Here is a 23,694-nt window from a genome sequence, read left to right as displayed (position 1 = left end):
GGGGTTCTAGATGACTATTATTTATATTTTGAATATGTGCGATGTTCATGTAAAATAAAGAGGAAGAAAAATGCATTTTACCTCGAAAAGCAAATGGTTTGTTCATTAGTCTAACAGGGGTGTTCTGTTGGATGTTTTTATTTTATTTTATATTATTTATTGGCATTTTGCTTTTTTTGGATAGAGACAGCAAAGAGGGGAGAGAGAGGGGGAAGACATGTAGCAAAGGCCTGTGGGTTAGACCAGCGGTCCCCAACCTTTTTTGCACCACGGACCTGTTTATGCCCGACAATATTTTCACGGACTGGACTTTAAGGTGTCGCGGAAAAATACAACAAAATAAAACTAGTACCGGTACTGAAAAATAGAAGAGTTATTCATAACACACATGAAAAGACCCAGGAAAACCGAGTTAACGATAAAAACGATAACAAAATAACGCTGAAAACTGATAAAAACCCTGAAAACCATACATTTCACACCTGAGCCTCAACTCTCGCGGCCCGGTACCAAACGACTCACGGACCGGTACCGGTCCGATGCCCGGGGGTTGGGGACCGCTGGGTTAGACTATAACCCGGACCGCTGCTCTCTGGCCTCGTGGGATGTGAGCTTAATCAGCACCCAACAACGGTTCTCATTTAAATAAAAGCAGAGGTAGTTGACTTTCCATGTTTCGATTGCCTGGATAGCCATTTAATTCATCAATCAGTGGTATTCTTACCTCAGGTTTGAGAAAAGTTTGACTTTGAGGGTCTTGTCCCAAAATCCCTGATGCTAAAGCAGCGGCCCCCCAACCTTTTTTGCGCCACAGACCGGTTTATGTCCGACAATATTTTCACACACCGACCTTTAAGGTGTTGCGGATAAATACAACAAAATAAAACCAGTACTGGTACCAAAAAAAAGATTTATTCATAACACACGGGAAAAGACCCAGGGAAACCGAGTTAACGATAAAAACCAATAAAACCCATAAAGTTCACACCCGAGCCTCAAGTCTTGTGGCCCAAACGACCACGGTCCGTGCCGTGGGGCTTGGGGACATCTACTCCAAATGATGGCTATGATAACTTACCAGCAGTTTTGGCGGGAAATTTGAATGATTTACATTTTATCCCTTTTTCCAGTTTATATTTGCCTTTGTGTGTGTATGTATGCAACATTCAAATAATCTGCAATATCGTTACATTATCAGTGTTTTATTACAAATTCTGGGCTTGCCTCCATTTTTAAAATGAATAAATAAATCTCCGTGTCACCACAACCCCTACCCAAGTACAACGTATGACAATTTAATTTCATCGCTTTATACTCAAAATGAAGAAAAAGACACAAAAGAAGGTGTAAATATCAACACCTTCTTTTGTGTCCAGATCGCCCAATCTATCTTCCTCAGCCTCCTATTGGAATCCCGGACGAGCCCCCAATTGTAAATATCAACACTTCACCGAGTTCTTTGGATTTCTCAGAGGCATCCGATGGAAGACAAAACACTGCTCAGTAGACCATTTAACACTTTATTACTTCTAAAAGGGAGATGCGTCCTGCATGACACGCTGCCGTGGATCTCAAAATGGTGGTGTGCCCCTAACAGTTTTATTATAGAAGTTCTCTCATTCTAGTCTAAACAACACTGTCTCAGTAACTTTCCACTAGAGATGATCCCATTCATTCAATGGTCATTCAGTTTTTAACCAATGTGTTTCATTATTTAATCAAGGGTGTCAAATTAAATCACACTAAGAGCCACAGAAGGAAATAAGAATCACATAAAGAGACATACATATACAGATTATTGACACACTTTAATTTAATTGAACATATATGTCCAATATAGCTACTTTTACATACAATTTATTGTCCTCAGCGTCTCCATAGGGAATTCACAGCTACCTGGTTCAAACACCTGATGTCAGCTAATGATCGTATGTGGCATTTAATAAAAACTCATATATCCTGATGGAACTGGGGAGAAATGAGTGTGAGGTAAAGTAGTTTTTGTGTAAGACAGAATCTTTTCTCAGGCTCCGTCGTTATTGGTGGATTAATAGATGGTGTCGTTGAACGTTCTTTCTCCCTGCTATCCCTGTTTAGCCCAAACATGGGAACAAAACACAAATCTTCACAACTTTCAAGACCAAACTATTTGTCCACCTCTCATTTGTGTCATCAGGGAGGAGTTAACAAGACCTGGATGAACTATGATCTCAGCCTATCATCAGAGTAACTGGAAAACTGAGCTCAGGAAGCGGCTCTGAGATCCTTCAGGACGTTTAAACTAATCCCTGTTTTCTCTTCACTTCAAAAACATTTCACACACTTTTTTGAACAAAAGATAATAATCAGAGGAGTCGACTGCTTTATGACTGATTTGCTAAAAAATTACGCACCTATCAGTGGGTAAAAAAAAGCCTAGCTACTAATCAATGCATAAACACAGCATTTTGAACCTGTCTCATCTTCTCTGGTGCTTCGGCTGGCCTTGTGTTCATCCATCCTTCCACAGAGCTTTAAATGGCCTCCTGGAGGCAACACGCCCGCTCGTCCCAACTTAAGAATACACACAAATACACTCGTGCGCGCACACAGTTTTTTTGCAATTATGTGTAGTTCCCTTTGTGTATGTGAGAGTGTGCACGTAATTTCAGTTCAAGGCTGCCATCACAGCAGGCACCAATCTGTGTGAGCAGTCAAGCAGCAAATCCATCAACTGTTCCTCGGGCAACACACACACACACACAGTGACAGAGACTGTATGAATGCAGTCTCTGTCCTGTTTTTCTTCTATCATTACTCATCTATTCTCTGTCTTCCCTCTCTTTCAGTTTCAATTAAATTAAATTAATAAATAGCAAACCGGTTGAAACAATATTGGCAAAGCACTGTGTTAAACCCTCGTATACATGTTTGTGTGCGCCCCTATGCATACCCTACATCGTGCAGTCTCTGCCAGTTGTGTGTTTGGAAGACATACGAAGGCACCCTCGGAAAGTATTTTTAAGAAACGCAGGAAAGCTTCATGTATGTGTGTTGGTTTTCTTTGCCTGGCTGGTGAATCAGCATCACAGTAACACAGGAAATGAGTCAGTGATATGATTCCCAATTATTTCTCTCTCTCTTTTTTTCCTGTAACAGGGGACTTTGATTTTCTTCATGTGCTGTGATGGTTATGTATATACTGCTTAATGTCAGTGCTGCTTAAATGTCATTAGGTAACCTTTCCTATGCCTGGGGGAAATTTATTGATGAGGCCAAATGCATCCAGATGAGAAGCGGATGTATTAATTCATCTTCTGTTAACCCCTGGGAGGCGCCATGATACACTACAAACAAACTGACATGCTGACGCCCTAAAGCTGATATAGTGAATATATGTCATCTGAACACATCGAGCAGAACGAGGGAAACTTCATTCAAGAATTCTGAGTCATAGTTCTGATTATTTAACAGATTTAAGTAAAATATTAATGCAACTTTTATTTTTTTATTTTTACTTGATTCTTGAGGAAGGCAGGACAAAGACGATATCCAGTTCATGACAACAATGAGAAGGGCTACTCAACATGATAACTGAGTCAGCGCTAGCTGATCGGTGTCTCGGCACAGGCGAGTGGACCGGATTGAGTCTGCTAGGCCTTACCCGCTACTTTGATATACAGCGCCCCCTCGTTTATCGCGAGAGTTATGTTCTAAAAATAATCCACGGTAGGTGAAATCAGTAGTCAGCTTTATTTTTTACAATGATTATAATTATATTAATGTTTCCAGACTACAGTTGTAGTGCTTTTCCCCACTAATTTATTTTTCATATTTGCAGTACCTATGAAAAATAACTTCTGTTTCTAGTTTCTTAATACTGCTTTTTACTGTTCACTGTCAATCTGATTAAAACAAATAATGGATTATATCCTCAGACAATGATCTTTTAAACACTTGTTGCTCCTTCAGTTCTCTTTAGTCAGAATCTGAGATGTTATACAGCTTGGCCCAATATCACTGTTTAAAGTCTAGTATGTGTTTATGTTGGAGTGGTGAGTGTTGTGTCCGTCAGATACCTGATAAGGAAATGGGAGGCAATGTGACGAATGTTGTGAACATTAACTGAGAAACTGCATTTCTGGATTGTTTCAGCATGAAACTGAAAACAAGGACTGTCAGGTTTTTTAGTGACGATCCTGCTTATGCTCAGATTAATGAAGAAATGAGTTGAGATGCCAGACAGATGGTAACAGCAGACATAACCTGGACTTCAGTCTAAGCCGACGTTTTTATGTCCCTTACTGCCTTTAAAGATCTTTTGATGTGTAACCAAAGAGAACCAAGTGTGTTTGAGTCAGCAGCAGATCTCTCTTGCAGAGGAGGCTCATTAATATTATTGATTCAAGTCCAAAAGACCCAGACTGTGGCGCGACTACAGTATGCCACTCTTTCTTTTCCATCTAACAAATGAATAACTTTTGGACAAATGAGGCTTAAATCAGTGCTACAAGAGGACGTTACCTGATGCATCTCTTCAAGAGAATTATTAAGTAGTTATCATTTAGTTTACATAAAGGTCCAAAAGCAAACTGATTGTCCACTACTGTGCAAAAAGATCTGGCAAAGTTCAAAGTTCACCCCCAAATATCCCAAAATATGACACTGGACTTGACGTGACCCTGATGGCAGGCAGAAGTCTTTTGGTCAGCAGTTTTTTCTTAAGCCGGATTACAATCTGCTTCTGTTGTTGCTCCAGGAAAAACTGGAGCTTGCTTTCATATAAAGCACCGTCTTATTTAATGAGTGTCTACTTTCTAACTCTCCTCGGTGGGCAGCTAGCCCACAGTGCCGATAAGACATCTGGCAAGAAATCAAGGTGAGAACAAACATCAGCTGAGCATCTGCTGCATCGAAGTAGGCTGCACTTGTTTGTCATTAGTGCTGGAAAGACTTGTACGAGTGCCGGGCTCCCTCTGCAGAACTGTTTAAGTGGACCTGGGTGATGTTAGTTTTTTAAATTATTCATTGTGTTGCTATCAGACGTTTGCAACATAAAATGTCTTTTTTCACACCACAATAGAAACATTATGGGCAAACGGTGCAAAGGGCATTTAATGCATCCGATGGGAGGCTTTTTTGTTTCAGCTCGTCATTCGTCAAAAGACAAAAACTGCCCGACACGAGTTTACGTTTCCCGCTCTGATGTGTTTCGTTTTTGTTTAAAGAGCGCCGAGTGAAGTTAAAGGAGGAGGGTGAGCGTCTTTTACTCTCAATGGGATTTTCAGTTGAGTGCTCTCTAGCCTATTTTATTCTGGCAACATAAACAGTATGTGTTGAAGGAAGGAGATGAAAGGAGATGAGTATGCGTGTGAAAGCATTACATCTGGCTTGCTTTCCTCCTCTTTCCTCAGGAATCAGCCATCAAGCCGTCAGAAATAAATTAATGCCGCCGTTGTTGCCAAATTAAAATGCGGCGCCAGCTGGTGCAGACTGACGGAGCAGCTTTTAAGTGGACGTCTCGTGTACATGCCTCAGATGTTTAGCTCAAGTTAAGACATACAAACTTCATCTAGGAGTGCATTAGTGTGTCTGAGCCGATGACTTGATGGACACTGAGTTACTAGTTTTTCCAAACACATTCCCCTTGTTGTCAGTTAGAAACGGTGAAACATATGTCACTTATCTCTGAGTGAGCTTGAGATATTAGCTCTTATTTCATTATTAAATCCCTATTGTTGATATCCTGTCTCCCATAATATCTTATATTACCTCGTTCATGTATTTATAATCACTCAGCTCAGTCTGTGTTATAAGGCTGTATATAAAGGAAGTGACAGGACATATGTTTCCTGTATACAAACTACCCGAAAGACAATTTCCTCTTCAGTGCTTCCAATTAGTGTTTCTGTCCTTGTTTATGTCGTAAGCATCAAACCTGTTTGCTTATTTAGGACAAAGAGGCTTCGCTCTGGGTTTTTTCCTGTGTATTCCTGTGTCAACGTTGCATAAGTAACACAGATAAGACTTACAAAATAGCCTTTGTCAGATCTTCAGGCTCCAGCAGAAGCTTCGGTGTCTGTTTATTTGTGTGATAAAATCACAGGCACAACAGGGGAAATGAAAGCCTTACAGCCTTGACAAAGTGATCCGTTGGTTTGATATGTCCAGTGGGCCTCACAAGATCCACACGACACCCACATATTTAAAGGCTGCAGCCTTTTAAATAGTGACTCAACAAAGTATTCGTGGTTGGAACTATCAACAGGGTCAAGGGGGAGAGCTCGGTAGAAGTAATTCCTGGTTTTTGGAGGTTTTGTTTTCTTCATCATACCAGTGAGACGTGTGGAAAATGTGTGTGTGGGTCACAGTCCTGTGCTACAGCAAGCTGCAACGCTGCACATAATGCTGGTCCTTCAGCAGAGTCGGGAGGTAACAAAGTAACTGTACTGAAGTAGAGCTTTCGGTTCTGTACTTTACCTGAGTAGTTTTTTTACTTTTACTCCCTGAATGTTCAAACAAATGTCTGTACTTTGTACTCCTTACATTTTCAAAACAGGCTCGTTACTTTTGGTTTAACGCTTTGAGGGGTTTTTATTTCACATCACGGCGGGTTTCAAACATCAAAGTGATTTGAGCCCAAACTGAAACACATGAAATGCATTTATTACCAGGAGATGTGGCACAAAAAGACATGAAAGATGCAAAAAACGAACAAACCCCAAAACCCTGTGTGGCATAGTTGAAGGGGTTAAATTGGGTGTTTTTATTTATTAATTTCTTGGCACAACACCCGAAAAACTGCAGGTGTCTGTAAGTTGCGGTACTTCAGCCTCTATCCATACAGAAGACGAGCGAGCAGAAAGGGAGTTACATTTTTTTAAGTGTCAGGTGATTTCAAATGTAACCTTTCTATCAGTTCAACAAACAACTGAAGGTCCAGCTGCTGTATTTCACAGAAAAGGAAGAGAGCTGACTTCACTCAGAGATGGAGAAAGATAAGAAAGGCAGGAGAGGAAGAACAGAGGGTAGATTTAATAGTAAGGACGCTGTTTGATGAACTGGAAATGTAAAGTACATGTGGCATTATGGGTTTTTTTCATATTGTGAAATGTGCTACAAACCAAACTGAGGTTGTTATTTAAGGTTGCATGAAAATCCTCTGCAGTTCAGTGCAGGACAAACAGGTTAGTTTGCTGCACTGTGATGGATTTAAAGTAAAGAACAGTGTGACTGGTGCACAGCGGCCGTGGTTTCATGGGCAGAGTTTGGTTACATCGAGGGGAGCAGAGATTCATATGATTTTAAGCTGAGGATGCTGAGATCCACTGACCGAATTCTACCTTCATACCAACTTCATACTGTCTAATACAAAGCCAGCATAGACCGTGTAGTGTCAGTGTCGAGGATGGAAATCAGCTCATGAAACTTCTGTTAAAATCAGGTAAATCCACAAAGAGCAGTAAACCTCAGAGCAGCAGCAGGTCAGCTGATCACAGCCTGAGCTATAAAAATCTGCTGGAGCTCTGAACAGAAATGATCATGAGCTGTGATTCTTTCCCACACAATGAGCCACTACTACTGATTTCTAGGATTCCTCCACCTGCTGAATCTACTTGAACCTCTTCCCTACACATGTTTTCTATTTCGAGGCAAAGTCACCCTCAGAAAATAAACATGTTTTTTTCCTTCTTTTTCTCTTTCCTGATTCCAGCTGAGTAACTTTATTATTCCCATCTACTAATTTTATTTTATTGTTAAATGAATGCAGCACAAGGTTCAGCCTACTTTGCATAAAAATAGGTGATAGAAAATCAGCTACTTTTACTTTTTTACTCTGAGTACATTTCAGAGCCGGTACTTTTTCACTTTTACTGGAGTAAAGAAGTTGAATGAGTACTTCAACTTTTACTGGAGTATTTTTAACACTAGGATCTGTATTTCTACTCAAGTACAGAATATCTGTCTTTTAGTGTCATGATGCCTCATTGTTTGTGGGTCCAGCTTGACCACAAAAACACAGCAGTGGTTACAGAGTGTGTTTACACAGCCACACACATCTGGTAGTCTGAGTGCATGAGGAGGTGTGTACACTGTGAAAGGGCCTTTTTAAAAAACTTAAGTCATTGTCTCCTCCTAAACTTGAACTATACTGTTTTTTAGCTAAATCTGACTAGACATGTATGATTGTTATTATAGTTCAACCTCAGGTTTTGTTTAATTGCTTTATGACTCATCATGATTTGAAGCAGCCCCTTTCAAAAACAAGCTTAAGATTACTTTTGCATTCAGGTTGATTTGTGCTTAAATTAAGAATACTTTAGTTAAAATAGTGACATGTTCTCACTCCCAAAGCGTAACATTTTACACCAGGTGACAAAACGTCAGTATATTACGCTTCCGGGCACCCAGCACATCCCTATATTACCAGATCGGAAAATGAGGAAACATGAGTTTGGAATAAATCTACACATGTACGTTCGTTTTACTTAATTTGCTTTGGAAAACACTATCTAACGTCATTAGAGTGCTGGTTAAGGTTAGGGATAAGGTTACAGGGTTAGGGATACATGGCTGGAACGTGTATGACCGCAGGAGCATCATTTTTGCTGGATTTCATCCACAACCCAGCACGTAGCATATGAATGCTGAAGGTCACCTTTCGCGTTCCTCAGGAACGCCTCCGGACGTGACAAATCGTCACTATATTGTTGTGAGAACAGGCTGAAAGTCTATATCTATATCAAACTCTGCACGCTGTCTGTAATGCCCCTCCCTGACCCTGGTTCAGCTGAAATTTTCTTCCTGACAAAAAGGGAGTTCTTCCTTCCCACTATCACTAATTCCTGGGGTTTTCTCTATTATTGTATCAATATAAAGCAGCTGGAGGCAACTGTTGTTTGATTCTGTGCTTTAACTGAATAGATGTGCGGTCCTATGGAAAACAAAGTCGACCCTTACAGCTTCCATAGAAGTTAAGACTAGGGATGGGTATCGTTTAGGTTTTATCCGATACCGGTGCCAAACCGGTACTTTTGAAATGGTGCCGGTGCTTAAACGGTGCTCGAACCGGTGCTTAAAGAATGGAGAACACAAAATTGGTCCAAAAACCTCTCATGTTCAGCTGTTTTTTTGTAAAAGGATAACAATGTTAGCCTTTTCTGCAGCTATGGGGCATATATGGTATCACTCTTGGCTGGAAGCAGTGCTTAAACAATGGAAAAAACACAAACTTTGTCCAAAAACCTCTCATGTTTAACTGTTTTCCACTTTTTCTTTGGTCATTTTAGCCTTTTTAGCCAGGGTGAAGGGAGTATCTGCCATCAAACAAGAAGACAGCCGCATGTAGCTATGATGATGTTTGCTAGTTCACCTTACATGCATTAATGTAATAACGTGGTTAGCCTACTCAACGTAAATTACACACGAACAACATTAAGCTACTCACGCAGAGAAGAACGGCTGCTGCCATCATCATCCTCATCATTTCTGCTACACTGGCAGGGCTAGGGGCCAGGACTCTCCTCTTTGGGTTTTTGGGGGATGTTGCTCCCGGTCCGATAACAGGCAACCCACCCGCAGTAGATGTGCTCGGTGTGAGGTCTCGCAGCAAGCTATCAAATACGGCGCATTTCTCGGCTTTTAAAAAAAACGCTATGCGTCGCCAGGTGTTTCATTGGATTCGAGGTGTTACCTCTTTTGACAGTATCACAGTATCAGCTTAAAGCACTTGTTGCTGCTGAGTTTGCATCTTTTGCTGTGAAGTACAACCAGACTTTTGACCACTTTGCCTTGGGCATTTTTAATCTGTAGCTCTGCTCTAAAAGAACGTACGTACCTGGACCCGCCTACTATCCTCGGAAACATAAAATGATTGGCTAGAATCTAAAGTGTATCACAGCTCAGGAAAAAAAAAGCAACAAAATAAAGCACCGAAATGTGCGCTGTTTTTCGGTCTGGTTACTACCGTTTATGTCGGAACCGGTGCCATCATGGCACCAGATACCGGTACCCATCCCTAGTTAAGACGGTAACAAGGTAATACCTTTGGAAACAGTAAAGGTGCACTTAGTTTTTCACATGACTGCACAAAGCCCTGTAAAAACTATAGTTAATCCTGTATATGGTTAAGTTATACTTTCATCGTATATAGTGATATTTACATCAGATTTTCAGAAAGGTTTTGTTTTCTGGTCTTTCTCCAGGGTCCCATCAGCTTTACACTGTACTGTTCACTCTGGACTTGGTCACCATTAATTAACCAGCAGGTATTAAACGCAAGGAGGACAATCAAGAGACAATAGACAGCTGCTGATATTGTTTTTTCATGTTCCATTTGCCTTTGCTGTTAAACTGAATTGATCAGGCTCTTTAGACAAGAGAGCGCATGGCTTTGAGCCAGACAGGCCACCGCTCAGATAAACTGCTGCCAGCGGAGACACGACGCAACAGAGGCTGCAGGAAAAGTGATCATGCTGAACAGGTAACTACAGGTTCTTCAAATAACCGGAGAAGGGAGTGAAAATATGCACAATTACAACAGCATTATGGGACTGTGAAGTGAAGATGTGGAGGCCATCTGGGCTCAGTTCATCTGTCATCTTATCATCTGCCTTCAGCTCGCTGGTTCTGCCCTTCACTTGGCAGAGCTTCCTGCCGCACAGCTGGCTTTATAATCTCTCTCCATCTCCCTCTCAATCACGCGTGTGTGCACGCTCCAGCATGTGTGCTTGTTTACCTAACGCATGTCTTTGTAGGATAGAAAGTGAAAATTTGACATGATTTATGAAATTGTTGCTGTTACTTTGTTGTGGGACACCAGTGTACACATCTATCAATAATTACTGGAAATACAAATTCCTTGTTGGTAAGAAGATTATTAGTCGGGTGAGTAAATCAATAAATTCTAACAATATAACTCAACCAAAGAAAATCAGATACAGCATTTATTAAGCATTTACTAAGCACGGCTGCATGAAAACTAAAATCTGCAGAAGAAAACCTTTTGTTTTCACCTTCACGTTGCTTCTCTCGGCCTCCAGGATTCAGCGATACGTGCATGTGCATCTGTGTATTTGTGGCTTGTGTGAGAGTGTGTTTGCCCCGGGCGCTACTGTGGGGAAGGCTATAATAGGTTTCCATTTCTACATATGTAGCATAATGTTCCCTGGCAGCAGCAGGGGTGACACTGTTTGAAAAGGTGTTTTTACATTTGAACTTGCGCCAAGCTGCATGATACTGCTTAACCTGTCTGTTTAACTTGCCAACATGATTGCATTATTTATCACCAACGTCAGTGCGTTCACGTCTGGTTACATTACAACAGAAATGAAACACGACTACTTAAAGTACAGTTAAGGTAATCACGTAGATATCTTAGTTCAACAGGTGTGTCTAACAAAGTGGCTGGTGAGTGTATAACCTGTCACATCAGTCGAGGTATTTCTTTACTCCCACTAACTTCAGTCACTAGTCTTAACTTTGAGATGATCTATTTCAGCACACAAATTAATATATGAGCATGTGACTGTGCAAGTGGTTTTACAGCCTTTTTAATAACCTCTTCTGTGTGTTTCATTTGATATATCACAATAAGCACTAAGTCTTTCTTTTAAACTCAGCTAATGCTGCTTTATGTAAATTTTTTAAAGTAATGTTTCACTGAAAGTGCCACGGTTAATTGGCCCTGTAGCTGAACGTCTTATTATGTTAAATACTCCTAAATTCCCTTCCTTCCCTCCCCATCTCTGGCTGCCTCTGCCTCAATTTTATCCCACAACTTAGACATTCACATTATTCACACTCTCATTACACATACATATAGGATCTTGGGGGTGGGCACAATCACGGAGTCCGAATTACCATCAGGGTGTATACCTCACCCCTGACGTCGTTGCCCACCTCTCAATTTTAAATACACTTAGTCATTGAGGGCTAGCAGGAGGGACTATGCGCTTACCTGCTGCTCCTTGGCAGGTAGCTCCATGCCCTCCTGGGTTTTAATTGCACCTTAGAACACATATGTATCAACACTACAATGAGCGGGTGGAGGGAGGTTTGGAGTCTTCTCCCACCCCCATTCTCTGCGGCCTGCTGGAGCGGGAGGGCTAGTAGGAGGAGTTGGCCGTCCGACTGCGGTCTGGGGTGTGGGGCCTCCCTGCTGCTGCGGAGTCGGGGTGGTCTGCCTCTCCCCACCGCAGGGAAAAGGGTAACACCACCTGGGTCTGGGTGCAATTCCCCCCTCCAGGGGCAAGGGTACCTAGACCCGGTTTGTAGAGTACGCTTGGGGAGTGTGATTGTGTGTACAGCGTCTCTTTATGTCTGTCTCCACGTTGGTTGAGTGTGGAGTGAGTGCATATGAGAGCATGAGGGTGGGAATGGATGTTTGTGTCTGTGTGTGCCTGTATGTCTGTGTCTATATGTCAGGTTGGGTATCAGACGCCACCTCTCTGGGGACACCTCAGGCCCTCCAAGGTTTGGAGGCCTATCTCCACCCACCACCACTTCCCCTGCCGGTGGCGGACTCCCTCAGGTGTCGGTGTGTTGGTGGTTCTTTGTGTCTGGGGGTGGGCGTCCGGGTACACACCGGCTCACTCCTTGGCGGCCGCTTGTCGGGGCCTGGGGCCTGGGGCTCGCTCGGGCCCCTTTGGAGGTGGGGTGCCCCCGGCCTCTCGGCCTGGGGCTCGGTCACTCAGGCACAGCTGGGGGCCGGCGGAGCTCACGGGCGCGTCACTGCAACTCCCCCTGACTTCTGCTCCGCGGCTGCTGGGCGAGCCCTCATCTGGTACTCTCCTCAGCTCTTACTGGGACAGTGGCGCGGCTGCCCCTCTGTTGGTCTTCCTTGGTCTCTTGTGTTCTGGGGGCCTCTGGATGTCTGGAGTTTTGATCTCCTCCATACCCGCTTCACACCCTGGAGGACGGGGCTGTGGCCCCCCCACACTCCCTAGCAGATCATTACATGGAGAAACCTTTGGAATGCAAGCATGCTGATCCACACAGGTATGCACACAGGTGTACACATGGGTATTCACAGACGCGGACTAAAGCTTTCTTGGCTGCTGCCTCAAAGCACACTGTGCGCTGTCTATCTTGCGTGCTGCACAATATCGTTTATTATTTAGTAAATATTGATATCTATGACTAGCTAGTTTATTGTGATGGTGCTTTGTTTTCTCTATTATTATGTTGCTCTTTGTTGTTTGCTGTCTCCTCTGTTTGTTTTTTTTGTTTGTTTGTTTTTTTTCTCCATACAGGTGACCCAGGAGTTCTTTTTTTTTTTCTCTCTCTTCCCCCCCCTTCTCACCGTCTCTTCTCCCCTTTGGTTTTCTTTCTTTCTCTCCCCCTCTTTCTCTCATTCATTCCCCCTGTCCTATTTATTAAAAAAAAAAAAAAAAAAAAAAAAAAAAGACAAAGGATGAACTGAAGCTCTGCCATCACGTAATGTCGCATACTGCTGTTTCTGATGTCATTTAGAAAAAAAAAAATAATAAAATAAAAAAAAATAAATACTCCTAAATTATCTGGGTGCTGGATTCTCTTTTACTACAATTAACTGAAACATATACTTGAGTTGTAGCTACATAAGCATCCACATATGTATTATACATATAGTTGTAGGCTTTGTAACAAATCAAACTTGATTATAATGATATTATGAGTTATGATAGTGTATAGACCTCTGCCTCCCTAGAGGCCGGCCTGCTGGTGAGCAACATGGTGGCTGTGTTCAAGCATCGCCACGATGACAAACAGCGAGCGATGCAGCGTCTGTGTTAATATATCTGCAGGACACCCTTAATGAGCTTGTTCGACTGACGAGCTCTACAATGTTTTCAGGGGACTTATTAACAGCTCGGCGACCGGCTAGAGTGTAACAACTCTCGCCCTACGTGTCACAAGTTCCTACATCTTCGTCACGGTCTCAGTGTTGTACTTCCTGTTTTATTTTGACAGCGTCTCATCCTGTGTTCAGTGTGTTCAGTTTTCCTATCCCTGTCTCGACACGTCTAATTCATTCCTGCTGCGTTCCCCATGTGTTACCATGTCTCTCCTCATGTGTATATATTGTGTCAGTTTCCCGTTGTCCCATGTTGATGTTGTTAACCTTCCCATGTGTCTGCATGTCTCAAGTGTTCAGGTGTTTCGTTTGGATTCTTCTCTCATTTGGTTAATATTTCCCATAATTATTTCTTGCTCACATCATTCGTTTTTAAGCGGTCCTACATTTACATAAATATACCGCCCGTGGTTAACGTCTGTCCCCATCCTGACTTTCTATATAATCTGAACACCTTTAGGATACAACAAGTGAAAGAAAAGCTGCTATTCGAGAAATAAGGTCTCATTAAATAATAATAACTTTCCCATGAACTAAAAGTAGGTTCTTCTTCTGTGTCAAAGCATTCTGCTAAACTTCCTGACCCGACAGCCTGAACGAGCAGCCTGTTTTCATTACTGCTCATGCAAGCACATCCATCATTGTTGAGCTTTACTATATCAGCATATTGATTTGCCCGTGTCTGAATGGTTTCGAGTTATTGCTGTCCCCAGTTATGAATACAGAGGACCTGTACATCAAAGAGCTCTCAGTAAAACCCATTCAACACCATTCACACCGCTAACTAAAATAACACTAGGACTACCCACCCAGAACTACTCGAACGCTATTACTATTAAAATAATCACAAAAAAAAAGACCAGTTCATATCACTGGAGGCGATTTTCCTCACCAGTGTGATGAAAGATGTGAACGGGATATAACGCACAAAACAGAAGCAGCTAGCAGAGATTGTGAAGATTACAGAGAAGTAATAAAAGAATGATACAGTCTAATATACACTGTGGTGGGATGTTTAAGGTGGGTGGTTGTGTGTGTGGCACAATAACGATTGGTATGTGGGTAACGCTGTTAGAGCAAGGACTAAAAAAATATGCGTGTCTGTATGGATGGTGTGAGGAGTGTGGGTGAGACAGCGAGTGTTGCTTTCCACGGGGGGATATAGCCAGTGGATCGCTCACAGCATCTCTAGTCCCAGCATCCCCACAGATATCTGTGTGTGTGTGTGTGTGTGTGTGTGTGTGTGTGTGTGTGTGTGTGTGTGTGTGTGAGAGAGAGACAGACAGCAAAGCAAAAGAGAAAGAGAGTGTGTGTCTGTGTGTGCCCCAGGCCATGTGTTACTCTGCTACCGCTAATGAGCCCATTCACTCTGCAGCCCAATCTACTGAACACCACACACACACACACACACACACACACACACACACACACACACACACACACACACACACAGTCACACTCCAGACTTGAATACTAATGCCCTCAGATTGTGAACACAACGAGCCTCATTTATAAAAGATTCTTATATCCTAATGCACCAGTCTGGGCTTCACAACACATTGCAAGTAAAAGATGAACTTATGAAAAATTGATCCCGGTGCCAAAATCAGCTGTTTACATGGATTCTTTCCAATGTTCTGTGATGTTAAAAATGCATCTAACATTGTTTTTTATTCTAATGATTAAGTAGGTGATATGTTCCCCAAAGATGTTAACACTTAGCAAGAAGACAAACCGGGGAGCCCACACAGCCCTGGAAGATAAATGGAAACATGTCTTAAAATAATGAAAATGGGCTTTAACACCTTCAGAAAACTTATCACTGATGACAATGTTACATCCGCAGTGTCTCTGCCAATTAGATATACAGGGAGTGCAGAATTATTAGGCAAATGAGTATTTTGTCCACATCATCCTCTTCATGCATGTTGTCTTACTCCAAGCTGTATAGGCTCGAAAGCCTACTACCAATTAAGCATATTAGGTGATGTGCATCTCTGTAATGAGAAGGGGTGTGGTCTAATGACATCAACACCCTATATCAGGTGTGCATAATTATTAGGCAACTTCCTTTCCTTTGGCAAAATGGGTCAAAAGAAGGACTTGACAGGCTCAGAAAAGTCAAAAATAGTGAGATATCTTGCAGAGGGATGCAGCAGTCTCAAAATTGCAAAGCTTCTGAAGCGTGATCATCGAACAATCAAGCGTTTCATTCAAAATAGTCAACAGGGTCGCAAGAAGCGTGTGGAAAAACCAAGGCGCAAAATAACTGCCCATGAACTGAGAAAAGTCAAGCGTGCAGCTGCCAAGATGCCACTTGCCACCAGTTTGGCCATATTTCAGAGCTGCAACATCACTGGAGCGCCCAAAAGCACAAGGTGTGCAATACTCATGACATGGCCAAGGTAAGAAAGGCTGAAAGACGACCACCACTGAACAAGACACACAAGCTGAAACGTCAAGACTAGGCCAAGAAATATCTCAAGACTGGTTTTTCTAAGGTTTTATGGACTGATGAAATGAGAGTGAGTCTTGATGGGCCAGATGGATGGGCCCGTGGCTGGATTGGTAAAGGGCAGAGCGCTCCAGTCCGACTCAGACGCCAGCAAGGTGGAGGTGGAGTACTGGTTTGGGCTGGTATCATCAAAGATGAGCTTGTGGGGGCTTTTCGAGTTGAGGATGGAGTCAAGCTCAACTCCCAGTCCTACTGCCAGTTTCTGGAAGACACCTTCTTCAAGCAGTGGTACAGGAAGAAGTCTGCATCCTTCAAGAAAAACATGATTTTCATGCAGGACAATGCTCCATCACACGCGTCCAAGTACTCCACAGCGTGGCTGGCAAGAAAGGGTATAAAAGAAGAAAAACTAATGACATGGCCACCTTGTTCACCTGATCTGAACCCCATTGAGAACCTGTGGTCCATCATCAAATGTGAGATTTACAAGGAGGGAAAACAGTACACCTCTCTGAACAGTGTCTGGGAGGCTGTGGTTGCTGCTGCACGCAATGTTGATGGTGAACAGATCAAAACACTGACAGAATCCATGGATGGCAGGCTTTTGAGTGTCCTTGCAAAGAAAGGTGGCTATATTGGTCGCTGATTTGTTTTTGTTTTGTTTTTGAATGTCAGAAATGTATATTTGTGAATGTGGAGATGTTATATTGGTGTCACTGGTAAAAATAAATAATTGAAATGGGTATATATTTGTTTTTTGTTAAGTTGCCTAATAATTATGCACAGTAATAGTCACCTGCACACACAGATATCCCCCTAAAATAGCTAAAACTGAAAACAAACTAAAAACTACTTCCAAAAACATTCAGCTTTGATATTAATGAGTTTTTTGGGTTCATTGAGAACATGGTTGTTGTTCAATAATAAAATTATTCCTCAAAAATACAACTTGCCAAATAATTCTGCACTCCCTGTATGCTTAGTGAAGAATGCAATTAGTGGCAACAAGAGAAGCACAATTAAATACATTAAAAAAGATGAACCAGGTGATCTTACCGAGCTTGTCTTGGAAAAGCAAATATGTTTGGCACAACAGTGGAGATCATAATTCTGATTGCAAAAGCTGCCAGACATGACAGACTACAAAAAAATAATGAATTCATTAATTATTACAAAAAAAAAAAACAACACCAACAAATATGCAGTCCTCTGGAGAAAGCTAGACTCATCATCGGCGACTAAAACATTTGTTTAATCAGCCCTAAACCTGTACTTCTGATATCACAATGCTCTTTATGACTGCTGGCCAATAAACGGCTTCAACTATGAAAACGGAAATGGAAACTGAAAACACTGACAGTCTTCAAGAGATTGTTTTTGGACCCATCCATCCACCCCAACATCCTGCCATGGTGGAGCATCGCTCGGCAGCATCATCTCTCACCTTCTCCTTTGCTCCCGTTATTATACAAGCCATAGATGGTTGCAGCTGTTATAATAAAACTATGTTTTATAATCAACTGCTTCCATAATTGCTCAGTCACACTGGGGTAAAAACAGTACAGGAACATCGGTGCATCTTGGAAAAATTCATGGCTGCCCTGAACATGCAACACCCCTAGCCTCAGTCTGTGGGTGAGAACTTTAGACGGTTAGTCCAGTACACAGGTGGCGAGAGGCGACCTGTTTCGACTGCAATGGACTCATCATTCTCAGACAGACTGGCAAAGATTTGCTAATCATTTCTGTCTAATTTATAAATGCTATCCCAGTTTGTTGCACTATGAATGCAATAAATGCAACTTGTCTACGGTGTCTTTTCGCAGTAAGCGATACAACTCAGCTGGTTGCCGACTCGTAGTACTTTGGTTATATTCGTATATGAAGCAGCCGTGTCACTCTGCAGTTAAACTGCCATCCTGCAGCAACTATGTCACTATTTATGGAGGAGTTTCTGTTTCAAATCTACGAGGCTGGTTGGAAACTGAATGTAACCAGCTGAGTTTCTCTTTAATGTGAATTTATGCATACAGATTTGACATTTTTACCAATTTCTTACAGCTAATCACCAAATTAACAGACACAGGTCGCATGTAATTGTTAATTTAACCCCATCCAGTGTCAATCTGATAACAGTGGACTAGTGCAGACCTGGTCTTCAAAGCCACCATTACAAGATGCAAGTAGATCACGAGTACATTGCATATGGCCACAATAATTTGATCATACAACCACAGTTTTCCATGGTGTGACTGTGACACTAACAACCTATTATATGGGAGGAAAGTATCCAAACTCTGATACACTCAGAGGTAACGGAGCCACAGCGGTGCAGTGGTTAGCTCTTTCACCTCACAACAGAAGAATCTTTTCCTCCCACAGTCCAAAGACATCCATGTTCGGTTAACTAGCTATTCTAAATTGGCCGTGATTGTGAATGTTTGCCTGTTTGACTAGAAAACCTGTCCAGAGTGACCCCAGCTTCTCACCCTAAGACTGCTGGGATATGCTCCAGACCCCGACCCCCAGTGGATGACAACCTTAGGACAAGAGCTGCTGAGGCTGGGAGGTCCCTCGCTGCAGAGTAATGATTAACAATGTGGTGGGAAAAAATAATGAACTGAAAAGAAAACAAATCAGGAACAACGTGTTCATTAATTATGCAGGTCTTAAATCATTTGTACATGTGCCACTTAACCAGCTGAATCAAGAATAAGCTGTTCATTTACTACAACATACCGCAGGACGATTATTACTGATGCTTGATCTACAGTAACAACTGGCAGAAATAAGATTACGCTAATGCACAATGCATTACATCCCATAACCCAGGATAATAAACAAAAAAGGAAACGCTGGAAACTCAAAAAGCATCGATAACAAGGTGCCCTACACTCGAACGAACAACAGAAGCATCTAAATGTTAAATGTGTGTTAAGCTGTAACGAGACCACATTTATTAAAAAAGAGCCTGAGGAAATGTTACTCGCTGACCTTCAAACATAACGCATGCATGCATGTACGCAGGGTTTTATGTTTCCTCCTCAGAGCCACAGTCTACACGCAGAGCCCCTGCAAAGTCTCCCTGCGATACAAATAGCGAGTCTGCTGCCTAAATCTGAATGTTAGAGCTGAAGCGTGCAGGCCGCTGACTCTCCTTATCAAACGGACACCTGTCGCCGCAGATGTTTCGGTGAATTAGAGGCGCAACACCTGCAGAAGACTTAATAGCGGCTGCATTTGCGATTAACTTCATATAGCAAAAAACCCCTAAAAATCAAACAACGTCCCGCTAAAACGTTGGATATTTACTGAAGCGAGACGTGTTAGACGCTGAGGGTTGTGTGAGCCGGCTCTGCACTCCTAAACCGTGCTTTCAAAAACAAGTACAGAAAGAGAAACACTGACCACAGCTACCTCAATTGCCTGTTTCAGGGCAAGAACAGTTATTTATAGCTTGTTGTTTGGCTGATATTGAAAGTCACACACTCCATTAACCTCACACCCTCTGCCAAAGACTCGCTGGCTGCCACACCATATAGAAGCATGATGCCCCGGCTACTTGACTTAATGCAGGCCATATGTGGATCTGCCTTATTTCTCTCTGCCAAAACAACAAGTAATACACGACATCTGACTGCGGTCTTACTTAGCCCAGGTTGCTCTCGGTGGAAGAGCAGCTTGCACGCCAGCTCTATTGTGAGTGCTATTTTCTGTGAGGATAAAAACGAGGCTGCAGAGTGCAGCGTTTGGTTATTTGTCTTACCTCAGGGCTGCGGCTCTGGCTTTAGGCTTGTCAGACACCTGTCGCAAAAAGAAACAACAAAAAGAAAAAATCAGAAGTCATGTTCATAGATTATGTTTAACTATCGAGACAGTGATGATGGTGAGAACACAATACGACGTGTGATAAACGTCACTGACTTTACTCGCGATCTGATTAATGTTCTTATTAAGAAACAAATGAAAGCTTGTTCATTTTTTAAAACTCCCGAGTGTGACGGATGCAGTTATTCCACAAGGACGAGCGAGGAGCGACGTGCCTCTATCGATCACCTAATGGTTCGATTCAAATCAATTCCAGACAGCGCTGATAAATTGATCAATGCGCTCATTTGGTTGGATTAAATGATACTAGACACTGTGTCAAAAAAGAGAAATAAAATCAACCCAAATCGTCACAGTCTGTGTAACTATGTATCTCTAAAACATCTTTTAACAAACATCAGGAACAGTGTGGTAATATTCGTTACATTTATTGAGCACAAAAAACCCACAAAAAAATACGACACAGCCCAGCTCGCTCTCAGGGCAGCATTTACTTTTAAGGCAATGGTATCTTATTTTGTTTCGCTTTCTTTGTTCTTTTTAAATACTTTAAATGCACGTGTTATACTGCACTACAGATGTCTTACCATTCCCTTAAAAGTAAATGCTGCTCAGAGAGCGTGCTGGCTTGGCACAGGATTATTTTTGTAGATATAAAACATATATTGCATAGTTTAACTGCATAGCTTTTTCATAGTTTAGTAAAAATTTGTTTAAACATTTAATAATAAACATCATGGAAAAAAGTTGTTGATCACAAGTTTATTTGATTTTCCAACAAAAAGTTAGTCGGGAATGATTAGAACCTGTAACATACACTACACAACAAAGACTCTCCCTATGTTGTTTCCTATTGGTCTGTACGTTTTCAATACAAACAACGGCGATGCTATTCGATGCTTTTAAATAGCGACATAGAGCATTATTGTTCAGAGGTCAAAGGTCAAATGTATGACAGAGTATTTTAAGATTAAATTTGAAATTCTAGTTTGAGAAAAGTTGAGATTACAGTCGTCCTTTCCAGCTGCTGCACTCAGTGTAGATGAGTTCGTGATACGACCCCTCTGTACTGAACGACAGTGTAACCATGTGTGTGTGTGTTGCTTTTCTTAATTATTTTCCAGAAAACACAAACTATCTTTTCACTTTCTTAGCCTCACCTTCCCTCGATCAGCTCTCCTCTATAAGTCGACTTTACTGTCATTAAAATGACAGTAAAGTCGACTTTCTTCCTTTACGCCCCCTCCTCCGCGCTTCCTCCCTGCCCTCTCTCTTCACTCCGAGCTTCTGCTTTATTTCTATTCATACTTTTCCTCCTTTCAGCAAAAAGAACAAGGGGGAGGGGGGATTGGGGTGGGGGGTGATTAAGCATGTCAGTGAAGCCTTTTCCTAGCCTCCACGTTCTCCCCCGTCCTCTCTTCCTCCCTCTGACGCCTCCCAGTCATTTTTGCGCATGGCTACATCAATTAGAGCGACAAAACAAAAACAGTAAACTCAATTCCTGCAAATATCAGCCATTAATTTTTCTTCAAGCACTGTAACCCAACAATTAAAATGAATTACTCAAACAAAAACAGGACCTTTTCTTCCCTCCGGCTTGTTGTTGTTTCCCCCCCCCCACTCTCTCTCTCTCTAGGAATAAGGTGATTAACTGGACCAGTGAAGTTTCTGATAGATCGATGTGGAGCTGCAGGCTAGAACAACAAACCTCCTCAGATCTTTGGCTTTGGGAGGCTTGCAGGGCTCATGGAGAGGATCTATGTGTGAATATATTTAGCTGGCTGGTGGCTTTACTTGGATTTAAATAAAGAACAAACCAACCAGCATTTATTCACACAATCTCCTCTGTTATAACACGGCTGCGAGCATTGTTCCCGACAAAAAGGGACAAGCTGTTTTACCAAAAGCAACACGATTCAGACCTTAAAGCTTTTCCAGACGTATATGATTATATTTCTAAAATCCCCTCTTCGCTCGCCTTTCTCGTGTGGGTGCGAGACATCTCAATGTTTCACAGCGGGGCCGGCAATACGGTCTTAACAAGGCTTTAAACACCCCCACACCAATTTAAACAGGAAGCGAACAATGAATTCTTTGCTTGTCTTGTACGGTGTCACTTTACTTTCACGTGAGAGACTTTGTAAAAGCATTTCTAACACCTGAACTCAGTTCTTGAATTTATGATGCAACTCTTGCGAGGAGGTTGCGTTACTGAAAATACAGGAGCTGCTGGATTTTCACAAGTGGAACACAAAGCGACTGTATTTTAGCATCTTTCCCTCCGATGCCAGCTGGATTTGACACAGCAAGTCCACCGAACACTTTCCTGTTCGTGAACATTGTCAGTCTTTAATCTGTCCTGTTACATACATGAGCATCTCTGCTTGGTTTGATGGCTGTGATCTCAATCATGTCCAACAGACAGCTAACATATGAACAAGTGTGTTTCTTTGCGATGTGTTAGCCATGATAAGGACTCTGTTTACTCAGCTGCCTTTAAGCCCACGTAGTCACTTTAACACTTTGCATTTACTCGGCAGGCTTTTGAACTCACTGATCGATGCCTTTCTATACTTCTATTTGTTTGTGCTGTCTAGCTTGCTTTGACTCGTTGTTACGCGATATTTCTATTTCAAGGTTCGTTGGTAGCCTCTGTCCTTTCTTTTTTTTTTTAAACTGCTGCTCTTCTGCAGGAAGTCTGCCAATCTCTGATGGAAGTCACAGCAGTGGACATGATCTGCACTCTGAGATCACCTAGCATTACGCCAAAAATGAACAATTGCATTTAGTTGCAAAACTGGTGATTATACAGGCACAAAAAACCTACCAAGGCTAAAAGTAAACATATTCATTTCAAAAACCCAATTTTGAGCTTTAATTAAAGTTGTAGTGAAAGCGGTGTCCTGACACTTGTCCCGACGTCCTTGTTCTCTCCATAAACACCCACCGTTCACTTCTTTCAGCTTTTCTTTATTTATGAGGCTGCTTCACAATTAAACCACCCAGGACTGTGATTTGAGGTCACCCTGTAACTATGTGCTTTAGATGATTAATAGGATGTTGCCACTGGATAGATAAAAGGTCAGAGCTGCTCACTTGTGCAACACAACATATTTTCTACACGTGTCGATTACACAGACTTAACGGCACCCCGAACACCAGCGTGGGTCTTTTTGTCGTAAAGCTCCGCTAATCAGATTTCCTTTGATGCTCTGGTTTCATGTTTCCTACCTAGTGCACATTCAAATCCTTGAGTACATCACTATGATGTGTACTGGATTTCCAGCAGTTGAAGTGTTTTCTGTGCATTTTGTAGTCTGCATGCTCATTTGCATTCTGCAGTGCACGCCAAGAGCCAAGCTAAACAGAAAGCCATTCACAGAAAAACTGCTTCATAGTACTAGAAGCAAATGCTTTACTTCCTTGTTAGCTCCCTTCTTACAATCTGTGATCCGTCCAGAATATAGATGATATAGGAAGCCAATGCAAAATGTTTTAAAACTATTTTGATAGGAAGAGGTGATGTGTGAGGATCTGTCACATAGTAGACCTTTTTCTTCACGTAAAGGCTCAGTCACAGTAAAAATGATTTGGC

The 23,694-nt window shown here is 42.0% G+C and overlaps 1 protein-coding gene across 2 annotated transcripts in view; it reads right to left on the bottom strand.

Annotated features, from left to right (window-relative positions):
- Positions 1-23,694, bottom strand: part of aff2 (AF4/FMR2 family, member 2) — a 207,938-nt gene that overhangs the window by 50,531 nt on the left and 133,713 nt on the right. For both annotated transcript variants that reach the window (XM_085287892.1, XM_085287896.1), the window contains exon 10: positions 20,038-20,075. In XM_085287892.1, coding sequence (XP_085144018.1) covers positions 20,038-20,075 — 38 coding nt within the window. The remainder of the gene's footprint in view (positions 1-20,037; positions 20,076-23,694) is intronic.

This window comes from Mchenga conophoros, linkage group LG2 (genome assembly GCF_057382185.1).
Source record: "Mchenga conophoros isolate Kocher_MC1m ecotype Shallow Benthic linkage group LG2, M_conophoros_male_GT1.1, whole genome shotgun sequence".
Taxonomy (NCBI): domain Eukaryota; kingdom Metazoa; phylum Chordata; class Actinopteri; order Cichliformes; family Cichlidae; genus Mchenga; species Mchenga conophoros.
This window is presented reverse-complemented; position numbering and strand designations above follow the sequence as displayed.